At 35.6% G+C, this 24,772-nt stretch overlaps 1 protein-coding gene across 2 annotated transcripts in view; it reads right to left on the bottom strand.

Moving 5' to 3' along the window:
* The window catches only part of LOC135197621 (lysosomal proton-coupled steroid conjugate and bile acid symporter SLC46A3-like), a 27,708-nt gene extending 3,088 nt beyond the window's left edge, over positions 1-24,620 (bottom strand). The window contains exons 1-6 of one of the 2 annotated variants that reach the window (XM_064224642.1): positions 24,578-24,620; positions 1,554-1,743; positions 1,265-1,417; positions 564-1,149; positions 335-430; positions 1-202 (exon numbers count right to left, since the gene is read on the bottom strand). The exon at positions 1-202 is cut by the window's left edge and continues 29 nt beyond it. In XM_064224642.1, coding sequence (XP_064080712.1) covers positions 1-202; positions 335-430; positions 564-1,149; positions 1,265-1,417; positions 1,554-1,700 — 1,184 coding nt within the window. In that variant the 5' untranslated portion in view covers positions 1,701-1,743; positions 24,578-24,620. Of the gene's footprint in view, positions 203-334; positions 431-563; positions 1,150-1,264; positions 1,418-1,553; positions 1,744-2,051; positions 2,188-24,577 lie in introns of those variants that run through there. The other variant, XM_064224641.1, reaches the window with a different exon arrangement.
* Positions 24,621-24,772: the final 152 nt, after the last annotated feature.

Genomic DNA, 24,772 nt, shown 5'->3' with positions numbered 1-24,772 from the left:
GGTAATGACCTGAAGGCGACGATGCTGGCATTGGAAATTAAACCTGCTACAGGTCCCATCCATAGCAAGAAAAATAGTGATTTGTTCATTACAAAACCGTAACAAACATATTCGGCAACTATTGACATGGAGCCTAACACCACTAATGACGTATCTTTGATGTCACAAAGTTTTGTCAGTAGAGGAATCAAGAACAGGGAACCTGAAAGTGGTAAATGGTGTTAGTATCTGGAGCCTCAGACAGTAGATCTCATTGGAACATTTTAATTCAGTAGTCTTCTACACGCGGATTGAGAAAATAATTAGTGATCAGAAAAAAAGTACTAAATCTTACCCAGTGCAGCCAGAAGGTTTCGGTATGTAGCCCAGTATCCATAGTCTGTCGCATTCCATTGTACCGCTTGTCTGACAAACATGTACATGAAAAATCCTGTAAATAGATAACACAGAATCACAATGCTTCGAAGGTAAGAGTTAAATAGACTATGATGAACAAAAGATGATTACAGTTTAGCTCGAAAATTTCTCACCACAGAGTGATAACAAGCAGAAATGTTAATTACCTCTACCAACGCGACGAATCATATTAGACCCAATAATGATCAAGAGCACACAGCGAGTGTTTCCTTCCCTCTTCCTGAGCGCTGTTTTAAAGGACTCTAGGATTCTTCTCCAGTTGAAGAAATCTCGGATCATGACTGGAATGGTGGCTCGTTCGCTCGGAACCTCACTCGTTCTACCGTTGAGTGATCCTTTGCTTTGGAGTTCCTTCTTGGCAAAGGGTCCGTGACTCTCCTTGATGAAGCAAGTGACATAGGCCACAACTGAAATGTATGCCAAGAGAACCAGTCCCAACGCCACATTGTAACTGGCATGTTTAATGATAATCGCTCCAATAAGGGTACCTAGAGGACCACCCAAGTACCACATAGAATTGGCTATGCTGAGACGTGACGTTCGGCTTTTCTCGGGACAGATGTCGCTAATGTAGCTGGTGGTCGAAGTTAAAAGACCCACGTTACCTCCACCAAGTGACTCTAAGAATGTCACTAGATAGATAATTTCCACAGGCCAAGAAGTTTGCCAGTTGTTGAGCAGATACCCAGCAGCATACATCACGTGGCACACCAAAGTCAGCAAGAGAGGAATCTGGACAATAAAGGTATCGAGAGTCAGAGCAATGAAGGTATCCTTTTTACTAAGTCATATATAGTATGTAATAGGAAATGTAACAACACTGGCAAATTCTTGGCTACATACTAACCTTTCTCCCATATTTGTCACTCCAAGCCCCCATGAAGAGCACAAATATCAGAGCTGGTACAGAAAGAAGGATGCTGTTGTAAAAGGAAAATAAACTGAACTCCCTTTGGACTATTACATTCTCCTCTGGATGATCTGCCAAATTTTCACATACCTGGAAAGGAAAGGAAATGATAAATTTGCAATATAATATTTCGAAACGAATGTAGACAAGGTATCACAATGAATTTAGAAAAACTTATGATTCCACGAATATATGATAAACTGTTGTATAATCCTGTTACACCTACTTTGGCTGAAAACCCGAGGTTAACAGAACATATCTTATTCATCTGAACGTTTTCGACGAAGAGCTGCATTGCCTGGTTGCAAGCACCGTCAACGAGCATGACGGGCTCAACCGAAATGCTTTTGAGTGCTTTCAGAAGGCGTAACATCCTTTCCTCCTTCGGGAGCCTTCCTTCCTCACGGATGTGTAACCTGCCGATGCACAAAAGTTAAGATTTCTTCCATTTCTCTTAAAGTTGTTTCCGTGTGCACCATATAGTAATATTAACATAGGGCAGTCATCTATTCACATATCTCTATGTATATCTAAATACACACGTTCCCCTTCAGTATTTCTAGTTTTATCTTTTTTGAGATTCAGTATTCGATGAACCAAAACGTCTAATTTCTCACTTCATATTTTTTATGTAAAAGCAAAAGAAATCTCTTATGTTCCCTTTATGCAACAAACAAAGCCTCTGAAAATGGAAGACTGCGCTGACCATCCTGTGGAAACTCACCCTCAGTGTTCGAAACACCGGCCAGAATACAACACAACAGATCCAGGAGACGCACTACGTATAGAAAGTAATCGCTGAATGTTGCAGAGGGTTCGCTGCAATTGGCTTAAATAGTGTGAATACAGAGCCTGGAAGCGCATTCGCTGACGTCAGGTGTGTCCCGGGGTGAAGAGCAACAGACTTTCAACATCGAAATAAAAAAAAAAAAAAAAAAAAAGAGAGAGAGAGAGAGAGAAAATGAAAAAAAAAAAAAATCTGGGCAGGGAGCCAGATTCACAAACTGCTTTTTACTTCCTCGTCGTTAGTTTTCCCACTTCTCCAGAACATCCCGGCTGTCTCCACATTTTCTCTGGACCCACAACAATAACTCAATTTCTTAAATTTTGGATCCCAGTTTCCTTGAATTCACTACAAATTTGTATCGAATGAGGATGAGAAATGTTAAGTAACTATTTGACTTATACAATTTATATAGAATTACGGCATGAATTACTTATGGTGAGAAGTTTGGCATTCTAGTGTTTTAATCTTTCTTATATCTTTGGTCAGTTATGAATAAATGATTATTCATTCAATTTTATTGACCAGAATGAATACCACTAAGCGCTCAGTCTATGCGCACATCAATGCCAGAGGTTTAAGAATATTTATTTATGATCTAAAAGAAAAAAACTTCCCAATATTAATCATTAAATGTATTGTTTTATCGTGCATGATTTATTCAAAAACATACATAGATTATTCGTAGGCGTTCATCCATAACAAAATGATTAAGGAAAAAATAAATAAAATGAACCTTTGTCAGGTAGCGCGGATGGTCAAAGCTCCTTCTGGCCCACCGTCATTCAGTTAAGCGAAGGATTTTATTCAAGAATTTCGAAGTATTTGAGCTTTGCGGAAGAAAAAGGTCTTCTTTGTAACGGTTTCAGGACAATGAATCATACAACAGAGGCAATAGAAGTAAGTAGAGCCACATTTGAGGAAATCGGCAAGGAAACACGAAACAAATCCTCTCTCTCTCTCTCTATATATATATATATATATATATATATATATATATATATATATATATATATATATAATATATATATATATATATATATATATAGGTAAACACATACAAACGCATACTCGTACAAAACACAAAAACACACATACATATGCATATATATATATATATATATCATATATATACATGTATATATACAGATATAATATATATATATATATATATATATAATTATTATATATATATATATATATATATGTATTGATATATACATACTATATATACATACATATATATATATATATATAGATATATATATATATATATATATATATATATATATATATATATATATATATATGAGTCATATCTCATCGAGCTACAAATGTCCTTTAAATCTAATTCGCTCTACCTCGAAATTAATATATCTTCAGTATGTTAACCGAAGGGAATTTTTTAGTCGTGTGGTCTAAGGCTTCACTGAGCGTCCTGAATTTGTTGGTTCGATGGTTAGCGCCCATGAGCCGACAAATTTCTTATCGACTAAAAAAATTCCCCTTCGGTTAACATATATGAACAAAAGTATATTAATTTCGAGGTACATATTAAAGGACATTTGTGGCTCGATGTATATAGTATATATATATATATATATATATATATATATAATATATATATATATATAATATATATATATATATATATATATATATATAGATGTATATATATATATATATATATAAATCTATAATATATATATATATATATATATATATATATATATATATATATATATATATATATATATATATATATATATATATATATATATATATACGTCCACAAATCTTGAGCCAAAAATATCGTTCAATACCCATTTCAGTACACCTCGGGAATTCACCCAAGGGGAATTATAACTAATATGTGCTGCGTCTCCAACAGGATCCAACTTTCATGGAGTGGAAATAAACGGAGACGGGTGAGAGGAGTTGGTTCCCTGAGTGAGCATTATAAAATTGACGGCACTATTAAATATACACATGATCTTTCTTTAAAAAAAAAACGAAAAAAAAACTAATAATTGGCTAGCACACTTCTTGAATTAAGAACCTTAAATATCAATATAAAAGCCTAAAATTGTTCCCAAGTTTTATAATCTCCCCTTTAACAATGATTATTGATGAATTATTTTGTTGTATCTATGACCTTTTTAAACATTGGTGCGGATTCCACAGACGCATGGGACAGTATGCTGGAAGGAGGATCGAGGTCATACCAAGCAACCCATTAACGACCGAAAACGTGCCCTTTATTATGCAGGGAACCTTGGGTCAGGTTATGTCGTCATGGAGTCCCACGCCGTGATTTACCGGCCAATGTTTACGGTATCAGTGTGACGCGCTTCCGTGTCCCTTTACTCAACTGTTGAAATGTCATTGGCAGAATGAATATTTAGAGTCGTATCTTTTCAATATATTACGTAATTACGGAGATTTAGGCAGCCAGTTTTCTGTACTGTAAATGACTTGAGCCCCACAAATCTTAGGTTGTGAAATACTATAGGAATTAGTCTGGATCGTTCGGTATTTGCAAATACAGCTGCATCTGAACGCTATTTGTGTTTCTCCTGGTGCTCTACACCTGCTGAAACTAACAATGAATAATTTCCTTGATCACGGACTTCAATTAAGCGACGGCAATGTAAACTGCAGAAGTTGAAGGGATCTAAATACAACATGTGAAGTTTCAGAAAGGCATATAAATGACTATAGCCTTCAAAGTAGGAATGGAAGCTAACTGTGCAAGTGTTTAAAAGATAACTGCTAAATTGCTTAAATATTTTGGGGACAAAGGGTCACGTTGAGATAAAGACTACGGGAGCACAGGTCAATCCATTCTTCTTGCAGATCCTTGGTCTGACGGACGTTCTCAATTCTATGGTACTGTATGACCAATACCATTATTTAATCCTTATTCTACGAGAAACTATTATCAAACATTTAGTAAAAGGTTAATAAAAGAAGTCAGATGTAAATCCAGCCTCCTTGCACAAGACTTACCCCTCAGACGGTTCACTCCCGCGCACCCTGCCAACTCTCATTAGGCTGACCTTGAAGAAGATCATCCTTCAAGGTCTTTGTTACACCTTGCCGGCAGTGCACGTGGCTAAACTAGACCTAGAGCTTGTCCTCGACCCTCACGGGAAAATCGTGTCGTTTCTACCTTGAAGAAATGAGCATTTGGCGTCATCTTTTTCATCGTGTATATATACATCAGTCTTTAAAGTCACATTCTCAGTCTCTTTCTGCTTTCTTTAATAGCATGAGGCAGAACTCCCACCCCGCAAAAGCTATATCTTGTTAAGGAGTGGTTTCATTGGAAAAAAAAGAATGCCTGCAGTCATGGCTGCACTCAGACTTCCACCGTTAAATCAAGTAAGATCTGTCTATACCAGCTGAACATACATACAGGGTTACACTGCACGCTCCTACTCCGAAGTCTCGGCAACAGAGCGTCGAAACAAACTTCAAATAATGCGCCATTCTCTTCTATCTTGCCCGTCATTTTGCTGTTATGCGTTAACCCAGCTTTTTCTTGATGTCCTTCTACACCCTCCCAAACCTCTCTTTACTATTTATTGCAACCAGACCTCTTCGTTTCTCAGTAAATGAGCAAAACACCTCAAAAGTCTGATCGCCGTATTAGATTTTAACGTGTCTTTGTCGCAGCTATAGATGTCTTATTCTTTCATTTCTGGCTGACCAGATACACTCGACCTTTTTATATCGCTTACATTGAGCAATTACACTTGACTTCCCGTAGAGAAGTTTCGTTTCCATTATCCCATTATCATCCTATCCTACACAACATATGTAGCAGATTTTCTTTTCAGACATTCTCTTCTGCTGCAAAATGTTTGTAGAGATCCGGCTGCACTTTTTTTTTTTTTTTTTTTTTTATCTCAAACCCACTCTCATTATTCTACTAGGTGTGTGGCACAATTAAACACTGGCATACTTTTGTAATAAGCAAAGAATATTTTATCAATATTCCATCAATCATGCTACCATCATCATCACATAATCTTCCTGGTTTCCAAACGCCATATAAACTTGCATTTGTCAACATTCGCCTTCTGTAAACCAAGCCTTACTTACATCAAACATCAGTCATTTTACCTTCTAATTGGAACCTTCCTCTTGGATATGTTCACATCCTGCTAAGTATCGAAAAAGTGAATTGTTTATTTATTGTACTCTATTTTAGAGTTTTCTTAGCTCACACATTATTTTAGACTTTTTCCTTATGGACACCAGGTCTTTATTCAAAATGACTTAATGTAAAGGACTGGCTAGCCTAATCTAAAAATTTTGCCAGTAAATGTAAACCCGGGGGGAACTCCCGGTCATACTGAGACCGGTTACGGCTTTGCCTGCAATTTGTTGTGTTTCATCATTTGACTCTTCAATTAGAAGATAAGGATAAAGGTTTGATTAATCATGTTACTCGCTGAACTTCAGATGTGAATGTGTGTTACATAAAGCTTGCCCGTGAAAAAGGCACCACGTAAAAACTTGTACCTATTTCTTGTCAATAGTAACCGGCGATTGGGCTCATAATTAAATGTTTTGATCTACCTGTGCAGCGCAGGGCCGGTCTACTGTTGTCGACTTCTCATTATTTGTTCCTGGGTTTGTCTTTGCATCTGATTAAATAGGGTTAGTAAGTTTGGAATCTTGAAAGTATATATTTATATATATATATATATATATATATATATATATATATATATATATATATATATATATATATATAAGTCTATCACATTACCGTGATTCATATACATATATCGAACTACAAATGTCCTTTAATATCTAATGGCGCTCTACCTCGGAATTAATATATTTGCATATATGTTTAACTGGCAGCTTCACTGCCAGTCCTGGAATTGAGAGATCGATGGTTCGCGCCTGTCGATCGCCAATTCTATTATCGCTTAATAAATTCCCCCTCGGTTAAACATATATGAAAATATATTAATTCCGAGGTAGAAAGCGAATTAGATATTAAAGGACATTTGTAGTTCGTTTATATATATATATATATATAGTATATATATATATAGATATATATATATATATATATATATATATATATAGTATATATATATATATATATATATATATCTATTATATATATATAATATGTGTGTGTTGTGTTTGTGTTTGTGTGTGTACCTTCTATGTAAATTAGTACATACGTTAACGTAAGCATGCATATACATGGCATTATTACTTTAAAACGAAGCCTCTTCTGAATAAAAGCCTTACGGGCTGCTCTATGAGCAAGAGCCCGTGCTGGCGCAAGGTCAGCTTAATCTAAAACAGAATAAAAGCAAATAGCTGGACAGTACGCTCGAATATGTTCAGTCTCAGGATTAACGTTAATCTCCAGGGTAGGAAAGTCTCGACCTTTCGTGGCTAGAGTACAGTATTTGTGCGTGAGTTTGTTCCGATGGGCGGAAACAGCAAAGGGTAGAATTTACCTTTTGGGGCAGATTTATTTATAAACAAAAAATCTAGAATATATTATTAAATTAAGTAAGTGATGAGTGACCTCACGAGATCTTCCTATGTAATGAAGGAACTGAAGGATAGAATAAAGAAGATTACCAATAAGTAGATTTCGATTTTAATCTCTTGACCGTTCTGTGACCTCCCAACCATTTCGTATTACCCTGTGACTTGTACCCACCATTTATATAGCCGCTTGTCTTTGTATATCTTTTAACCGCCAACAGTACTGTATTTGTATCTTTGCAGATAATCCAGTTACGGGCTGCTCTAGGAGCATGAGCCCGTGCCAGCACAAGGCTGGCTTAATCTTCAACAACAACAACTGTATATCTTTAGTTCCTGTGACCATGTCCTGGTAATAAGACAAAAGTACCTAGCATCTCCGGTGTGTCTATTTTCCTTCATGGTTGTAACTTTGTTCATATATATATATATATATATATATATATATATATATATATATATATATATATATATATATATATATATAGTCTAGTACTTGAGCGTCTACTGGGAAACCTTAGCTTAATGATAAATAATAATGCCAAAACCAGGAAAAACATTCTTTATTTTACGAGCTCCCGAGGTTTAAAACCTCATCATTAGACTGAAACAAGGACAAGAATGAGAAATCACTAAAATTACATGAAATGAATTGTCTTCCTAATAGCTACATTAAAAACATAAAATAAAACGAACAGTACATACAAACTAAAATATTACGAAAAAACTAAAACAAACGCAAAACATACAAAAGAGAAAATGAGATGAAAGGTGAACAAAGTACCACAATCAAAAGTAAAATGGCTAACGACCCACTTTGGGTACCTACTATGAAATTTTAATGTAATTTTAGTGATTCGTCCTTTTCATTTTTTTCAGCCTGATGATGAGGTTTTAAACCTCGAGAGCTCCTAAAATAAAGAATGTTCTTCCTGGTCTTGGCATTTTTATTTATCATTAAGCTCGCTGCTCTCTCTCTCTCTCTCTCTCTCTCGTCTCTCTCTCTCTCTATATATATATATATATATATATATATATTCTATTATTATATATTGTGTGTGTGTGTGTGTGTAATATATATATATATATATATATATATATGTGAATAATATATATAATATATATAATTATATTATATATAGATATATATATATATATATATTATATATTATCTATAGATATAATATATATAATAATTAATATAATCTTCGTAACCGAAGATGAGATATGTCAATATAGTCACCAGAATTGGCATAAAAACAACTTTTCGATCAGGGAATTAGAAGAATGCTTATTCTTAGCTAAACAAACATATTATAGAACAAACACCAAAAAGGAATATATGAGTAATACTTTGGTTCTCCCTTCCCACCCTTCATGCAGTGATATTGTTTATCCTTTGCGATTATTAAACTTTAAAGTGGTATTTTCTTACTCCAACACAGTAGGAAAGACAGTCATTTGCAACAGCCCCAAACTAGAAGAAGGCGTGGTTTACAAAATCCCTTGTGAATGTGGCAGATTCTACCTGGGACAAACCGGAAAAGATATTGATAAGAGAATTTCCCAGCATCGATATTGTATAAGGACGAATTCTCCAAACAGGGCTGTTAATTTACATGTGCAAAATTGTGGCTGCCCTATCCTTTGGAACAAAACAGTGATATTATTCAAGGAAAAAGATATGATTGCAAGAAATTTGTTAAACAGCTTGCATATGTTTTAACAAACAAAAGAACTTCAGTCTCAGTCAGGTCATATATAAATTGGACCCTTTATTCCTTCGTGTTGCTTTCCAACAGTACAAATTCAGGGAAAAGTTTAAATGACCAATCACCAAATAGTTGAATAGTTCTCTCTTTTAACTTTTTTGAATTGCTAATTTGACCATTTGTTTAACATTCAAACAACCTAATTTTTACTTTGACAACCGTTCTGTTAATCTTATTTTTCCAGTGAGAAAAATGTCGATTTTTACTTTTTATGTAAATACTTATTCTGTTTAGTTAAAGTAAAACTCTTGAAGAGGTCTGGTGGAAGGAGAAATTATCGAGCTACCGGAGTCTTTTAATATTTTTTCTCCTGTGGGTTACATTGACATATTATATATATCTTACAGGTATGAATTGATGTGTTAGTGAATTACATATCGTGTATCCTTGCTTGGAGACAGAGTGAGCTGTAGAGGCGACCTCCTTGAATGAAGGAATCTGATGCGTATGCATTTTTAAGCTGGAGGCTGTCCGTACTGTTGCCAGGGGCAGTTTGGGGTGTGGTGGGTATGTACATTCATTTGTAAGGATGTCACAGGTCTGACCGATAGAGGCACTTGTGGGAAAGACACATTCCTTTGTGATAGGAAGAAAGACGGTTGAGCAAACGCCAGGTGTCAGGACAAAACCCGCCATCTTAAAGGTATGGCACATATTTTAAATGACTTAGAAACAGTTGCCTTTGAAAAGAGAGAAGTGTGAAATGTATCTCTTTACTCAATATTGCCTTAGAATAAATATATATATATATATATATATATATATATATATATATATATATATATATATATATATATATATATATAATATATATATATATATATATCAACGGTCCTTGAAGATTCCTATGCCAATTCAGAGTGCTGTTGGCTTAGTAACGAGACTCATGAAGGAAACTGAAGTGGTTTCTTGGCCTGTAGAGGGACGAAGCGAGCTCGAATTCCCTGTTTGAGATTTAAAGTTATTCTTAATTGGGGTCGGTGAGTGAGCACCACTGGCGTCCTTTACCAAGTTGCAATTAGATTTCGGGATGTGAAAAGTATTAAATCATCCAATCAAGCCATTTTGAATTTTGAATGAAGTGCAGCTTTTGCTACACAATAATTGGATCAGTTTCTTTTGGCGTTACCTTTGGCGTCGAAATTATGGCATGGTATTTTTAGTCTTATTTTCAGCTAATGAATTCTGTTTCAAATCCGAACTTTGGTAGAATAGAAAAGTAATGCAAACAAGACGGCCAAGGAAATGAGGCACCTCATGTCTCTCTCTCTCTCTCTCTCTCTCTCTCTCTCTCTCTCTTTCCCCTGTAAAGGATTAATTTAACACACGCATACACATGCACACACATGCACACACACACGCGCACATGCACACACACACACACGCATGCACACACACAGACACACACACATATATATTATATATATATATACATAAACACACACACACTTAGAGGAAAATATTTTGTTTAGATATTAGCCAACGAAACAGATGTATAAAATTCTGATGGTTTTATTCCTTTTATGTTGATTAAGATCTTTAATCTTCATTTTCTACAGGTCTTCTAAAGTAAAATACTTGACACGTTCTTGCTCAGTTCCAGTTTATAGAGGTTTAGTTTTCCGAGGAAACTTTTATCTGGCAATCCTGTAATAGAACTGCCAATCCAGCTCTAAAATCTATATCACATTTAATGTTGTATGAAACTCTCAGCCACTGCCCATGAAACTCTCTATGGCGGTGCCAGACGTACGACTATGGCTAAATCTAACTTTGAATAAAATAGAAACTACAAGGGGCTAGAGGACTGCAATTTAGTATGTTTGATGATTGGAGGGTGGATGATCAACATACCGATTTGCAGCCCTCTAGCCTCAGTAGTTTTTAAGATCTCGGGTGGACGGAGAAAGGTCCGGCGAAGAGACAAATAGCCATCTCAACAGTTCTTTTACAGAAAACAAAAAATAAATTGAGATAAATAAATAAATAAAAAAGGAGCATTGGTTACATCGTTACTCTGCGCAAAATATTATGCAACAGAAAATCTAGCGCTGTTTTCTTCATGTCTGAGGTGTGTGGTGGATCCGAACACCAAACAAATCGATTGAGAACATTTGATGTGGCAACGCCAGGCACCACACTTGGCCCCCAAGTCCCAAAAACGCCGAGGAAATTTGGCAACACTGCCAGTTCTGAGAAGGGACTGACCAATGGCCCAAAGTCTTTATTACAGTGTATATTATGAGTGTGCAATAAGTGTAATCCCGACTATTAATGAATCAATCCGGTCCAAAGGAGTTTAATCTGTTTTTCATTGGGTTCAGGGACAAGTTTTTACTTCTTCGTCTCTTACTTGGTTTTAGATCTCTAAAGATTGCTGCAGGGTAATTTCTGCTTGTTTTTATAACTGGTTTTCATAATTTGGACCCTAAGAGACAAGTTTGTGTCATTCTCATACCCGCACTATACATCAGAGAATATAAAAGTACAATTCCAATTCATTCTACAGGTGCTGCTCACGTAGCAAAGCATTTGGAATTTCTCTTAACTTCGTCCTTAACACTTTCCCGGCTCTACAGAATTATTTAAACCCAGAATCAGCTACTTACTGCCTGTCTTAGGGAGATTGAATGAGAAGTATTGTATTTTAATATTGTGCGACTTATCTTCATATGTCTCTTTCGAGCATAACCATTCACGAATCCTTCAAGCGTATGAGCATCATACAGCACTAAGACGACATCTTATCTTAACAATCTGAGGCTGATAGATCGTACCATGGATGAGCTATAAGGAATTACCTCGTCGAAAATCTCCATTTTTAAATGTTGGTATATAGGAATTCATCTCTCTCTCTCTCTCTCTCTCTCTCTCTCTCTCTCTCAGATGACCACCAGGCACAGTAGTTATCTAGGAACGTCTCCAGATCGCGTCTTCCTCACAGAGGTGTAGACTAGAAAGTAGTTCCTCACTATGAGGGAATCCCCAAGGTCATGTCCCCACAATTTCAAGGGTGTAAGGAGAGAGAGAGAGAGAGAGAGAGAGAGAGAGAGAGAGAGAGAGAGGGTGGAGGAGAATGTAAAGAAATTGTCCAAATAATTCGCCTACCAGTGAGTGTTACGTTTAAAAATTTAAATTCAGAAGCGATCATCTAAGAATGTATGACTTACATCAAATTCAAATTTTTAGGCTATTCATATGCAGTTACATATAATTGCCAGAATTACGACTAAAACTTTCACATACGTCAACAGAGTCAGCATATTATGTGGAAACAGCTGCGCAACCATTGCCAATGTAACATCCTACATTTTGTTTTACAACCTTCAAAGAATTTTGAATCAATCAGAATGAAGACCATTCCATTTAACCTTAGCTCCAATAATTGTATTTGGCAGTATGGTGACCAGCGGGCACAACCTCCCGTTGATTAAATTTCTCGTACCGTATCCTGCTGAAGGCTTTTGAATAATCTAGCAGTTGCCAATATATTTAACACACTAGGCATATAGATGTAATATTCCACCGTCTCCATTTGTATAAAAGTGCACAACGATCAATAAAAATATGCCTTGTAAGCGATGTGGAAAATCACTTTATTTACACAATCTTCGAAAGTAGTCAATATCAATATAATCCAGTCATTTACAAAAGGTGTTATTTAAAGCAATGCTCTATAGTTCTCAGAACTATAAATCCTTCCTTTTATCTTTGACCAGGGGTGAGATGAAGACTAAAAATATCATTACTAAATCCATGAAGAAGTGTCCTTGTGGCTTCATCAGAGCATCAGCATAAATTTCACGGCTATGGTCATCCTTTCTTCCTCTGTTCAACTGCTTTACTATATCTCTCCTCACCATACAGTGATGTGTATATGTTACTAAAGATATGAGAAGCCTCCTTCCCTTTCTTTCTTTTCCATCTTGTTACATTAGCGTTCAGACCAACCCTTCACCTAATTAACCTACTTATTTCATTCCAAGAGAATTTCGAGTTTCCAGCTCTCTCAGTTTGTTTGTTGCCCGTTATATTTTACGTTATCTGTATTTTTCTTTGTGACAACAATTACCTTACGATAATGAAACCTTATCATACGCCTAAACTGACTAACTAGCCACCAATAAGTCTTCCGCTGTCCTTCCATAAATTGTGCCTGAAAATCGCCTGATTGCGGTAACCCTTTACATAACTATTCCAGCCGACTACATAATTTTATATCTGACTCAAATGGGTCGGCATATATCATCTAGTGACCCATCGCTTTTCATTTTCTTCGCGGGCACCGAAGCAACAGTCGTCAACTATAATGATTCGGCTGTCTGGGTAAATAATTATATTGAAGTCACGTGAGTTCTGATTACAGGAAAACCAGAGCAGTGTAGTGCTTCTCATAGAATGTATACTATATATTGTCTAACATTTGGCATAGTGAGTACCTAAAACTGACTCTGTCAAGACCACTGAACGTCCTCCTTTTGGTGATCTCTACCAGTTATTTCATATAATTCTTCATAATTACTATTAACATCTATTTTCATAATGACCGGACAGTGGTCTGACAAATGAGGTGCGCATGTCAGAGGGGCCCACATGCTAGTTAACTTGGTCCTTTGCTCTATCTCTCTTCTCTCTCTCTCTCTCTCTTTCTCTCTCTCCTCTCTCTGTTTTACCCACGCTTTGTAAACGATATTTTTATCCTATTTAAACGTGTTTTCGATGCAGACCGGTTCTTGGATTTTGCTTACATTCAATAATGATTTTAATCTTATAATAGAAAAGAACAAAATTCAAACTTAACCATCCTAGATATTCCGGTATCCAAGGCAATTGGCTGCTCTGATACCTCAAATTTCAGACAGCATACTTTCACTGGTCTCGGTGACAACTTCTAAATTGCTCGTTTTCTTAGTTATATATTTAACTCCGAGTATACTATACCTTGATTTATCCTGCTTTATCTCTCATTTCTAGTCGGACTCTTACAATTAAATTACTTTTCTCCTCCAGTACTTCTCTATCCACTAGATCGAATGTGTAAACGCTTGGTTGTCTGATGTGTTATATATATACATACACACACACACACACACACACACACACACATATATATATTATATATATATATATATATATATATATATATATATATATATATATATATATATATATATATATATATATATATATTGTAATAAGTTTATGCCATCTCCGATTAAAAATAACATAATACCAATTTTATTCATAATTAAGTACGGGCATGCCCCTCCAGCTCAAACGCCACTTCCGTTAAGGGATTAAACTCTCAATCACTTTTGTCTGTTTCACAGCCTGTGACCTTGTATTTACAGATTAACTGGAGTTGAGAGAAAATGCGCCCCAGGAAAGTGCTGCCTGGCTGAGGAAGGATAAACCAGCCGCCATATTGAACGCCAGACTGTGTGCTCGCCTCATGGCTCGACGTGATCACATGGAAGAGAGTTCATGGAAGGAGAGGCAACGCCGCCTAGCAGGATGCTTGTGAACTCTCTCCGAACACACACTACGGACCTTCTAAGACGCTTCACTCCTTCATATGAACCAGTCTCATATCGCTCCTTCCTGAGCTACTGATTCCCTTTTTAAACGGCTGCTGCTAGCCTGTGTATTCTTTGTTGTGAAGTAAAGGGAGAATAGAAATTGGCCTGTAGTTACTGCAGTATGCAAATATGCCCCTCTTTGGACCAGGCACTGTATTACTAAGCTTGTGCTCATCCGCAAAGATACTACGTTAACTTAAAACTCTATAGAATCTACTAATCTTGGGAGAAAACACACTACAAACTTTTTTTAATCAAAGGAAAGAAACCATCAGGATCTTCTCCACCCCAGCTATCAAATAATTGAACTTATGAAAAGCCTAGTGTTCAATGACATATAGATACTGATGAAAACTTACATATGAAAACTTACTTTTCCAATAGCTAGTTAAATATGTGATGTTTTGTTTTTAAAAGTGAGAAGACCTTGTAAGAAGAAAAGATATCATTGTAAAATAATGTAAATACTATGGAATAACAGTTAAACGACAATGATTTATTTTGTATTAAAAGCTAAGAAATTAATTAGTGTTACTTTCATACTTATGTATATTACTGAAATATTCTATTCACGACTTCCAGTTTTAGGGGGATAACTTTCTTTTTAATGTAAAAGGAAATGTAAATTATGTTTTGATGGTTGTTCATATTGTACTTACTTTGATGCTAAGCTCAGTGTTCACGACAGTGGTTGTTTCACTATGTGACTCAACCCTTTTGCATACTCTCTACATATACTAAGCAGGCCTCCGACGGGATAAGGAGGTGTGTTTAGTAAAGTAACCTTTTGCAAAACAATTTCATTTTCTGGCGGTAGGAAGCAGCATCAGACTCACTCTGCCAAAGTAGATTCAGTGTTTGTAGCTGAGTATATTAACGTCCCCTCTAAAATTACAGATTATAAAGTGATATTTGTAACTCAATAATATCTTATGTTATTCAGACCTTAGCAACTTTCCCTTAGGTCATCTGAGTCATCAGATAAACTGGTTAGTGCTGTAATTAGTAGTAGTGCTATTTCAGTCGGTAAGCTCTGCTATTCAGATGCATGTTTGATGATGTAGTTAGAATGCTTTCCCTTTTTAAGGATGTCAAGGCCATGAAAAATTTAGGTTCTGCTTCCGCACAGAAGATATTTTTAATTTAAATAGGCCACCAGATCTTTTTTTATCAAATCTTATCGCAGTTTAATATTCTTTTCCTTTTTGTTCTTCTTCTTCTTCTCTGTAATTTTAATCTCAGTGAAAAAGTTTTTTTTAATAAAGATGCAACAGTGTTAAACAAGTTAAAGTCAAGCGATCATAGAATGGTGAGAAGTAAAATTTGTCTAGATCTAAGGAAAGAAAGAGAAAAACTAATTTTAAGAAAGAAAATAAACACTTCTGTAATAAGAGAAAACTCTGACTAGTTTAGTTTAGCAATACAAAATAGGTACTCCCAGCTACAGGATGAAATGGAAATAAATAAAGAAGAAATGAATAGTAACTTAACCAAATTTGTATTGGAATCAGCACAAGAGATAGGTGGAAAGTTCCTAAACAAGATCTAGGAAAACTATCAGAAAACACCATAATATTTATTAAGAAACGATTGGAAATGAAGGTAAAATCTAAGAGAGATGAAATATAACTAGCAGAACTATCAAAAACAATAAACAAACGGAAAACCCAAGACAATTGTAAACACAATCAGACCAAAATTGAGGAAGCACTAAAGAAGGGAAGAAGCATCAAGTTGATGAAAAGAAGACTTGGATCCAACATGGCGCCAACAGATATTTGCTTTAAAGAATGAAAATGGAAATACTGTCAACTAAAGAGTTGGAGTGACAAAAATGGCTGAGGATGTCTATACAATGCTGTACAATAGTGATATAGGAAATAACTTTGTGAATAGAAATAATGAAACACCTGAGCCGGTACCATAAGTAACAGTAGGAGAAGTAAAGCAAGCATTAAAAAGCATGAAAAGAAACAAAGCAGCAGAGAAGATGGCCTAACAAATGATTTAATAATAGATGGAGGAAATTTCATAATAGTATAACTCACTGAACTCTACACAAAATGCTTGCAAGGATGCTCTATACCTACAGCTTGGAAAAACTTTATCATTATATCAATTCACAAAAAGGGAGACACAACAAACCTGAAAAATTACCGTCCGATAAATTTACTCTCAGTAATATATAAAATATTTACAAAGATCATATTAGGCCGAATAGAGAGACAGCTAGACATTAATCAACCAAGAGAGCAGGCAGGTTTTAGAAGCGGATATTCAACAACTGGCAATATCCATTAATTAACCAGCTAAAGGAAACATCTACAGAGTATGACAAACCATTATGTATGGCATTTGTAGACTATGAGAAAGCTTTTGATTCTGTCAAAACTTCAGCAGTAATGAAAGCCCTTCAAAAGCAAGGAATAGATGAATCTTATGTTAGAACACTTGAAGATATCTATAGGGTAGTACAGCAATCCAAAAACTACATAAAGACAACAAGAAAATTCCGATTGAGAAAGGAGTTAGACAGAGAGACCCCATCTCTCCTAAATTAAACACAGCGTGCCTAGAAGAAGTTTTTAAGAATTTAGATTGGGAAAATGTAGTAATTAACATTAATGGGGAATATCTTAACAACTTCAGATTTGCAGATGACATAGTTCTACTCAATGAGTCAGGAGAGGAATTACAAAAGATGATAGAAGATTTGAATAGAGAAAGCGAAAATGTAGGACTGAAAATGAATATGAGTAAAATTAAGATAATGTTTAATGAAAAAAAGCAGAGAGACAACAAATAAGGGTTATGGACGAATCTCTAGAGATTGTTAATGGACATACGTATTTTGGACAGACAGTAAGTGTTTCTGCAGGGCATGAGACCGAAATTAAAAGAAGGATAAGCATGGGATGGAGAGTTTTTGGTAAACAAAACGAGAATTTGAAAAGTAAAATGCCACTTTCTCTAAAAAGAAAAGTATTTAATCAGATGGTCCTACCAGTATTAACTAATCCATCAGAAACTTGGAGCCTTGCTAAAGCCTTAGAACACAAGCTAGTTACAACTCAAAGAGCTATGGAAAGAATCATGATTGGAATAACACTAAGAGGCAGAAAAAGAGCAACATGGATAAGAGAGCAAACTAAAGTAGAGGATATTCTAACAACAAGTAAGACAAGGATTTTGGCGTGGGCAGGAAATACAATGAGAATGTCAGATAATAGATGGACAAAAAAGAATAACAGAATGGGTCCCTAGAGATTGCAAACAAAGCAGGGGAAGGAAGAGAAGACGATGGATTGACAAGCTAAGAAAATTTGCGGGTATTGACTGGCATAGAAAAACCATAAACAGACGGGAGTGGAAGGACATGTCTGAGGCATTTGTTCTGCAGTGGACTAGAACGCTAATGATGATGATATATATCTTACGTATACATAAATGAAATACATGTGTACTTATTTAAAAATGTGATATATATATGTGTGTATATACACATCTACTGTATATATACATAAACATACATATATACTATACATTTTTAAATTAGTATAAAATAAATTTATTTTTGCATATATGTATATGTATATGTATACGTCTATTTATATTTATTTACATATCTATATATATGTATATACACATATGCATGCTTTATATATAGATATATAAATCATAAACACACACACACACACACACACACACACACACACATATATATATATATATATATATATATATATATATATATATATATATATATTTTTATATATATATATATATATATATATATATATATATATATATATATGCATTATTTATTTATATGTAGTGGTGAATTATCGAACAGGTGTCCAGTTATCATCTACAGAATTCCTTGGACCATTGTTGGAAGAACGTTGCAAAGAAAATGCAAAATTTTAAACATTAGCATAAATAAATATTTTTAAAATCGTTACACGGGCTTCATCCCCTGAACAGCTTGCTGTCTTCGAATCGCTTTTCATAAAAACAGTAGTTGCAAAATTAAAGAAGCAAACTACCGCTACCCATCTTTCTTTACCTGGCATAACCATATTTACTTGAGACCTTTCCTTCTTGTTCCAGTCACTCGTCCTGTTTCCTTCACATGAAATTGTCATTCTCTTAGCAGTGTTTTTTTCTTGTTCTTTTTTTTCTTTGCGAATTTTCTTTTAAATGTGTGTTAGCTCTTGGGATGAGTGTTTTTATTACGTTTTATGTATATGTATGTTCGTTTATTTACAGCTGTGATGCTGGGGTTCGACCCCGAAACGTCGTTTGATAAAGCTTTGCCAAATTGCCACAAGACACCTCCCTTGCTTCCTTATATATGTAATACATCCTATATAAACATATATATGTAACATGTATATACATGTATATACACACACACACACACACACACACACACACACACATATATATATATATATATATATATATATATATATATATATATATATATATGGAATGTAGGCATGCATTGTGTGTGAGTATGTGCATCTATACGGGATATGCATATGTATAGAAAGGCGTCCCGTTGGATGTTATACCCTGTGATGTTATACGCAAGTATCTGTTTGTCTACTTCCCATTCTCGTTGGAGTGACATCGAAGCAGCGAGAGTTTCTAAGTTTCGTTAGTATCTTCTTTGGGTATAGAGGTGAAGACTTTAAACTCATCGTTGTCAAACTTAACATATATTTGGAAAATACATCTCTTGAGTAGAGGAAGAAGTGATTTCAGAGAACTTGTCTTGTTGAGTGGAATTAGAGATCTAAGTTACAAAGTCTTTTACAAAGATAGTAGAGCAAAGCTTAGCTCAGCATACATAACATACAGACAGACGAACATGTGACTAGGAAGTCACGTGTTGTCTCTGCGGGTTATAGGTCACCATCCTCTCAGACGAAGGCACTGTGACCTGTTTTAGACAATGCTTTTGATTACACGGGCAAATGCAAACCAGGGCGTCACAGACACAACGCGGCAGCATCTAGCTTGCGTCCTGTTTATTAGCTCATATCACACTCCTTGTCTCGCCAGTGACCCCATGGGTCATGGGCTTATTTACATATATGGAATATATATGTCTATTAAATGTGATTATTAGACATCTGGTTAGAAAAAGCGAGAAAAAGTTTGTTAACAAATCGATTATTTGTGATTTTATCGCAATTATATCGAGTTTGTGCATTACTGTGCTGTATATTGTGATAACAATGCGTCCCACCAAGCTCAAGCAGGCTCGTGAATTAGCGCAGAAAAGGCTAGGGGAAAAAAATATATCTTAGAATTCTGTGGAAAGCGTGGGTGTTGGGAGGGGAGAGTGCAGGGGTCTTGAGGGAGAAGCACGTGTCAGCAGTTCAGCAACTCGCTCAGAGACCTTGAATGTTACGAAAACAAGTCAGATAAGGAAAAAATACATAGGGTCCAACGAAGATAGAACTCATGAAGGTGACAACATTCTAATGCTAATGAAAAAGGTTAGAAAAACTTCCAGTCAAAATTGTGTGTAACAAGCGGAAATGCAAGTCATAGTGCAAAGTTTATTTGGAAAAAGGTTGTGAGGTAGTAGTGGTTGTAAACTATGCATAATATATATATAATTATATATATATTTATATATATAATATATAGTATATTGATCTTATATATATAATATATATATATAGGTATTTCTACGTTTATTGATCTTTTCGTCTACCCAGCATTTAAGTAATTATTTTGATTTGTAAAACGGCAGCCATATTCCTCCAAATATCAGCTGATCTAGGCGGGAAACCAAAGCTAGCCGGCCAGAGTTAGGCATTTCCTGTTGGAATGGGGAAGAATATAGTCTCTTGTCAGCTTTAGGGACGTATCCCAATGGGAAGGATGTAGGCAGACTGGTACTTCTTAGGCCTATATCTTAAACTCTTTTTCCTGTGAACCCTCTGCTGGCTGTATGTTCTGTTTCCAGGATTGCCCTGCTCGTGGGGGGGTTAAGCTGACCCCAACACCCAGCAACCACACCTGCAAGCTCCCCCAGTCAGCTCCAGTCGTGACCTCGGACGGATGTCCAACCACCCGCCTTCCATTTAGGCCTATCCATGGCGTTAGTGGCGCGCCCGAGCCCCAGACCTGAGACAAAGCCAGGCCGCATTTCTACAAAGATCCACTGAACATGGCATCCAGGTACGTCTTGTGAAGCAGCATACTGCCAGTTCCTTACATCCTATTGTCTATTTACTTCCCATTTTCCCAATTCAAACTTCTATATCAAAAGAACTCATCCCTTTGTTTCCTCTCACTGCCTCATGGCCGCATGTTTCCCTTGTGTGATCGTCCCAGACCAATGAAGTCTTCAGTGCATACCTCAGTGAAACATTAGAGTTCCTTTGCCCCAGTGTTAGAGAACTGAATAATCGTAACTTGTGCAAGAAGTCCTTTTTCTTTTATCTTGTCTAATCTGGGATCCTTTTCCAGATTCCCTGAGTCACGTGTCAAGTCTGTCTGCCCGCAAGTGTTGCATTACCGCAAGATTTCGAAACCAGCTTTTACGTGAATTTCATTTTGCGCCAGCTATCATTCACTTGAGAGATATTATTAGCCCATGTGGGGACCAGTTGCATTTACATAACCTTGGCTGTTAAGCAGCCTCTTGTAAATAAATAGCTGTAAAGTAATTAGCTGAGTTTCTGGCGGCCTTTCCTCTAGAGTAAATTATCACTATAAATCCTTTTACGGTAAGTTCAAGTAATTTAATTTGTTTTCCCTCAACTATTCATGTTTACGTATTGTAGTCCTTTCAAGGTCAGGCTCATACGTAACAATATATATATAAACATAAGTGTAAAACTCATGTCTATCCCTCCCTCCCTCTTCCTTATGGAGATGGGATATTATTACTATATATTCATACACTATATAGTATATATATATATATATATATATATATATATATATATATATATATATATATATGTGTGTGTGTGTGTGTGTGTGTGTGTGTGTGTGTATAACTGAATCACGAAAGTTTGGAACATGATAAATCCATAAATAAAGGTATAAGCCACGAAGGAAAAAAACAAACAACGGAGTTCCTGCAAGATCTTTCGACTCAATGTCCTTTACTCAGCTGAGTAAAGGACGTTGAGTCGAAAGATCTTGCAGAAACTCCGTTGTTTATTTTTTCCTTCGTAGCTTATACCTATATATATATATATATATATATATATATATATATATATATATATATATATATATATATAGCATACCTATATGCACAAATGTGGCAATTTTTATACATAGCTACCCAAAAATGTAAGAATAGTGATACTTTTAAATATACACAAACTTTAGACGTGATTTTCTCAAAATATAAGTTTTTAAGCTAAAATGTGAAATATCTTTGCTAAAATTTAAGATATTTTGATGGGACCAATTGCATGTTGATTGTGAAAGTTTTCTCTATAGATGGGTCGAAAAACATTCACAATTTTGTCAATGTGGATTCTTTTTTTTTTTTTTTTTTTTTTTTTTTTTTTTTTTTTTTTTTTTTTTTTGAAAATTTTCTTTTTCTTTTTTTTCTTTTTTGCTTTTCTTTTAAGGTAATTTGACTCGATGAATTTGTTTGTACTATTGTTAAGTTTTTATGTTGAAAATTTGATGGGAAAAGTTCTGGTAGTTTTCCAGTTATTACTATGAAAAGAATTCTATTTTTTTTTTTTCTATAACTTGGCCAATTTTTGTCCTAGGGTAATGAAACTTTGGCTGACACATGACCTTCATGTGATAAAAGAACCCTGCAATTTTCATGAACATCCATGCAATAGGAACAAAGTTAGTGGTCAACCCTAAATCCCCCCTTAAGCTTACTGTAAAGAAGGTTAATCCCGAGCGCTTAGCCTTCCACATATGATATATATGAATATTGATGCAAATCACATTCCTCAAGCGATTGCAACTCAGGTCCAAGACATGTTTATATATCGTGGCATTACTACGTACATACCTAACAACACGGGGTATGTACGTAGTTTGCAGGAAAAAATATAATTTTGCAAATTATTCTTAATTAATTATGCTAAAATTTAGCGTCCATGCTGGCGGCATTAGTAATTACACCCTTTTTCCCATCTAACAATCCTAGTTGACCAAAGTGGGGATTCCGGTTTTTTTGTTGGGGTGGGGGGCGGAGTTTGGGACGCTCAAAATACTTATCTGAAAACCAAGGTCACATTAATAACAAAAAAACTATGAGAAAAGTAGATTTTTCGATCAAGAAGCAGTCGTCCCAAAACAATGGACGCCAAACTTCGCAAACATCAGAGTCCCAAAGATAAGGTCATTTTTGCGGAGCGTGCATTGTAACAAAGGCTGTAATTTTCAACTTAATTTTTAGGGCACTACCCTAACCTAACTCACCCCTAACCTAGTGGTGAGTGACGTTACCTTTTGCCTCCCCCAGACCCCAAACCGCGTCCTAGGGGTAAGGAAAAAATAAATTATACAACTGAGAGACAATACTCCAGTGACTTGTTTACTTAAGAGCAGTGCGTTACGGTTACAAGTCCCGATTGACACCATACTTCATACGACAATAAAAGTATGTAATGTAGTACAAGAAATAGCTTATCTTAGAGTGGAGGATACAATGCAGCACAGCTTTCCCAAAGGCGTGAAACCTTTGCAAAGAGTATTGTATTTGTAATTTAAATATAACGCTGCTAAATATCGGGCGAAATGTTTTTTTGCGTCCGCCATATTATGTTGGCACCAAATGTTTCGTCTGTCCGCAGCCCCTCTCTAGTGTTCGTATGGGCACGAGTTCCCGGATCCACAAAATTAACACCAAGATTAACTTGTAGATATTTGTAGGCCTCCTTAGCCAGGCAGTCACATGTTTTCCAGCAGTCAAAAATAATTGTTGTTCCTGGTCCCATATACTCTTTAATTACACCGAGCAACACTTCTGAATTTCGTTAGTTGTTCAGCGGAACCATGTAGAACTCCCTAGATTCCCTACAAATGCCCCCAAATACCCACTGACCCTCTTTAATTCTCCCCACATTATACAACCCTTTACCCAGCTTAGATGCATCAATTTCAACCATTTTACCTTCTGCAATTTTGTGATACCGTCTAAATGTCCAATTCACCATAACTCCCCTATAAAGTCAGCGTCAGTCACTGATGGTCGGATCGCTGACATGAAACTCAAAACGAGCACACTTACAAGAAAACCAATTCGAAGCAAAATGTAAGGGTCAATTTTAAATTTGTTTCAATATCCACACTTTTCAACCCATGCGTTTTTTCATATGGTGACATCAGAATTACAATTATTTATTTATTTATTAATTTTTTTTTGGGAACTACATAACTTTTATCACAGGTAAAGGCTTTTTTGTTGAAGTCAAAATAGACACTGTTCTTTACATGTCGGCCAAATTTGTTCACTTCTAATTATACCATGATTTTGGGCCAAAGTTACCAGTCTTTCAATATGGACATAATAATAATGAGTGCAATTTCTGTCATTCACTTAGCAGTTTTCTCACTATAAGGGAAAGCTTACCTCGGCACCAAAATCAGAGCGCGAAGGAGGTCGTCGTCATTCACTCGTCGTACCGGCTCGACTAACACTTTATTGCATTTGCCCTTGCATAAATACCTCTCATTCGTTAAAAAAGAGAACTGCATTTTTTTTTTTCAGAGAAATATATTAAACGTGCTTATTTGCGATTGGATATTCTCTTTTGATTTCACTTTG

Source organism: Macrobrachium nipponense, chromosome 21, assembly GCF_015104395.2.
Source record: "Macrobrachium nipponense isolate FS-2020 chromosome 21, ASM1510439v2, whole genome shotgun sequence".
Classification (NCBI taxonomy): Eukaryota; Metazoa; Arthropoda; class Malacostraca; order Decapoda; family Palaemonidae; genus Macrobrachium; species Macrobrachium nipponense.
Note: the sequence above shows the minus strand (reverse complement) of the source record. Positions and strands in the feature narration are given on the sequence as shown.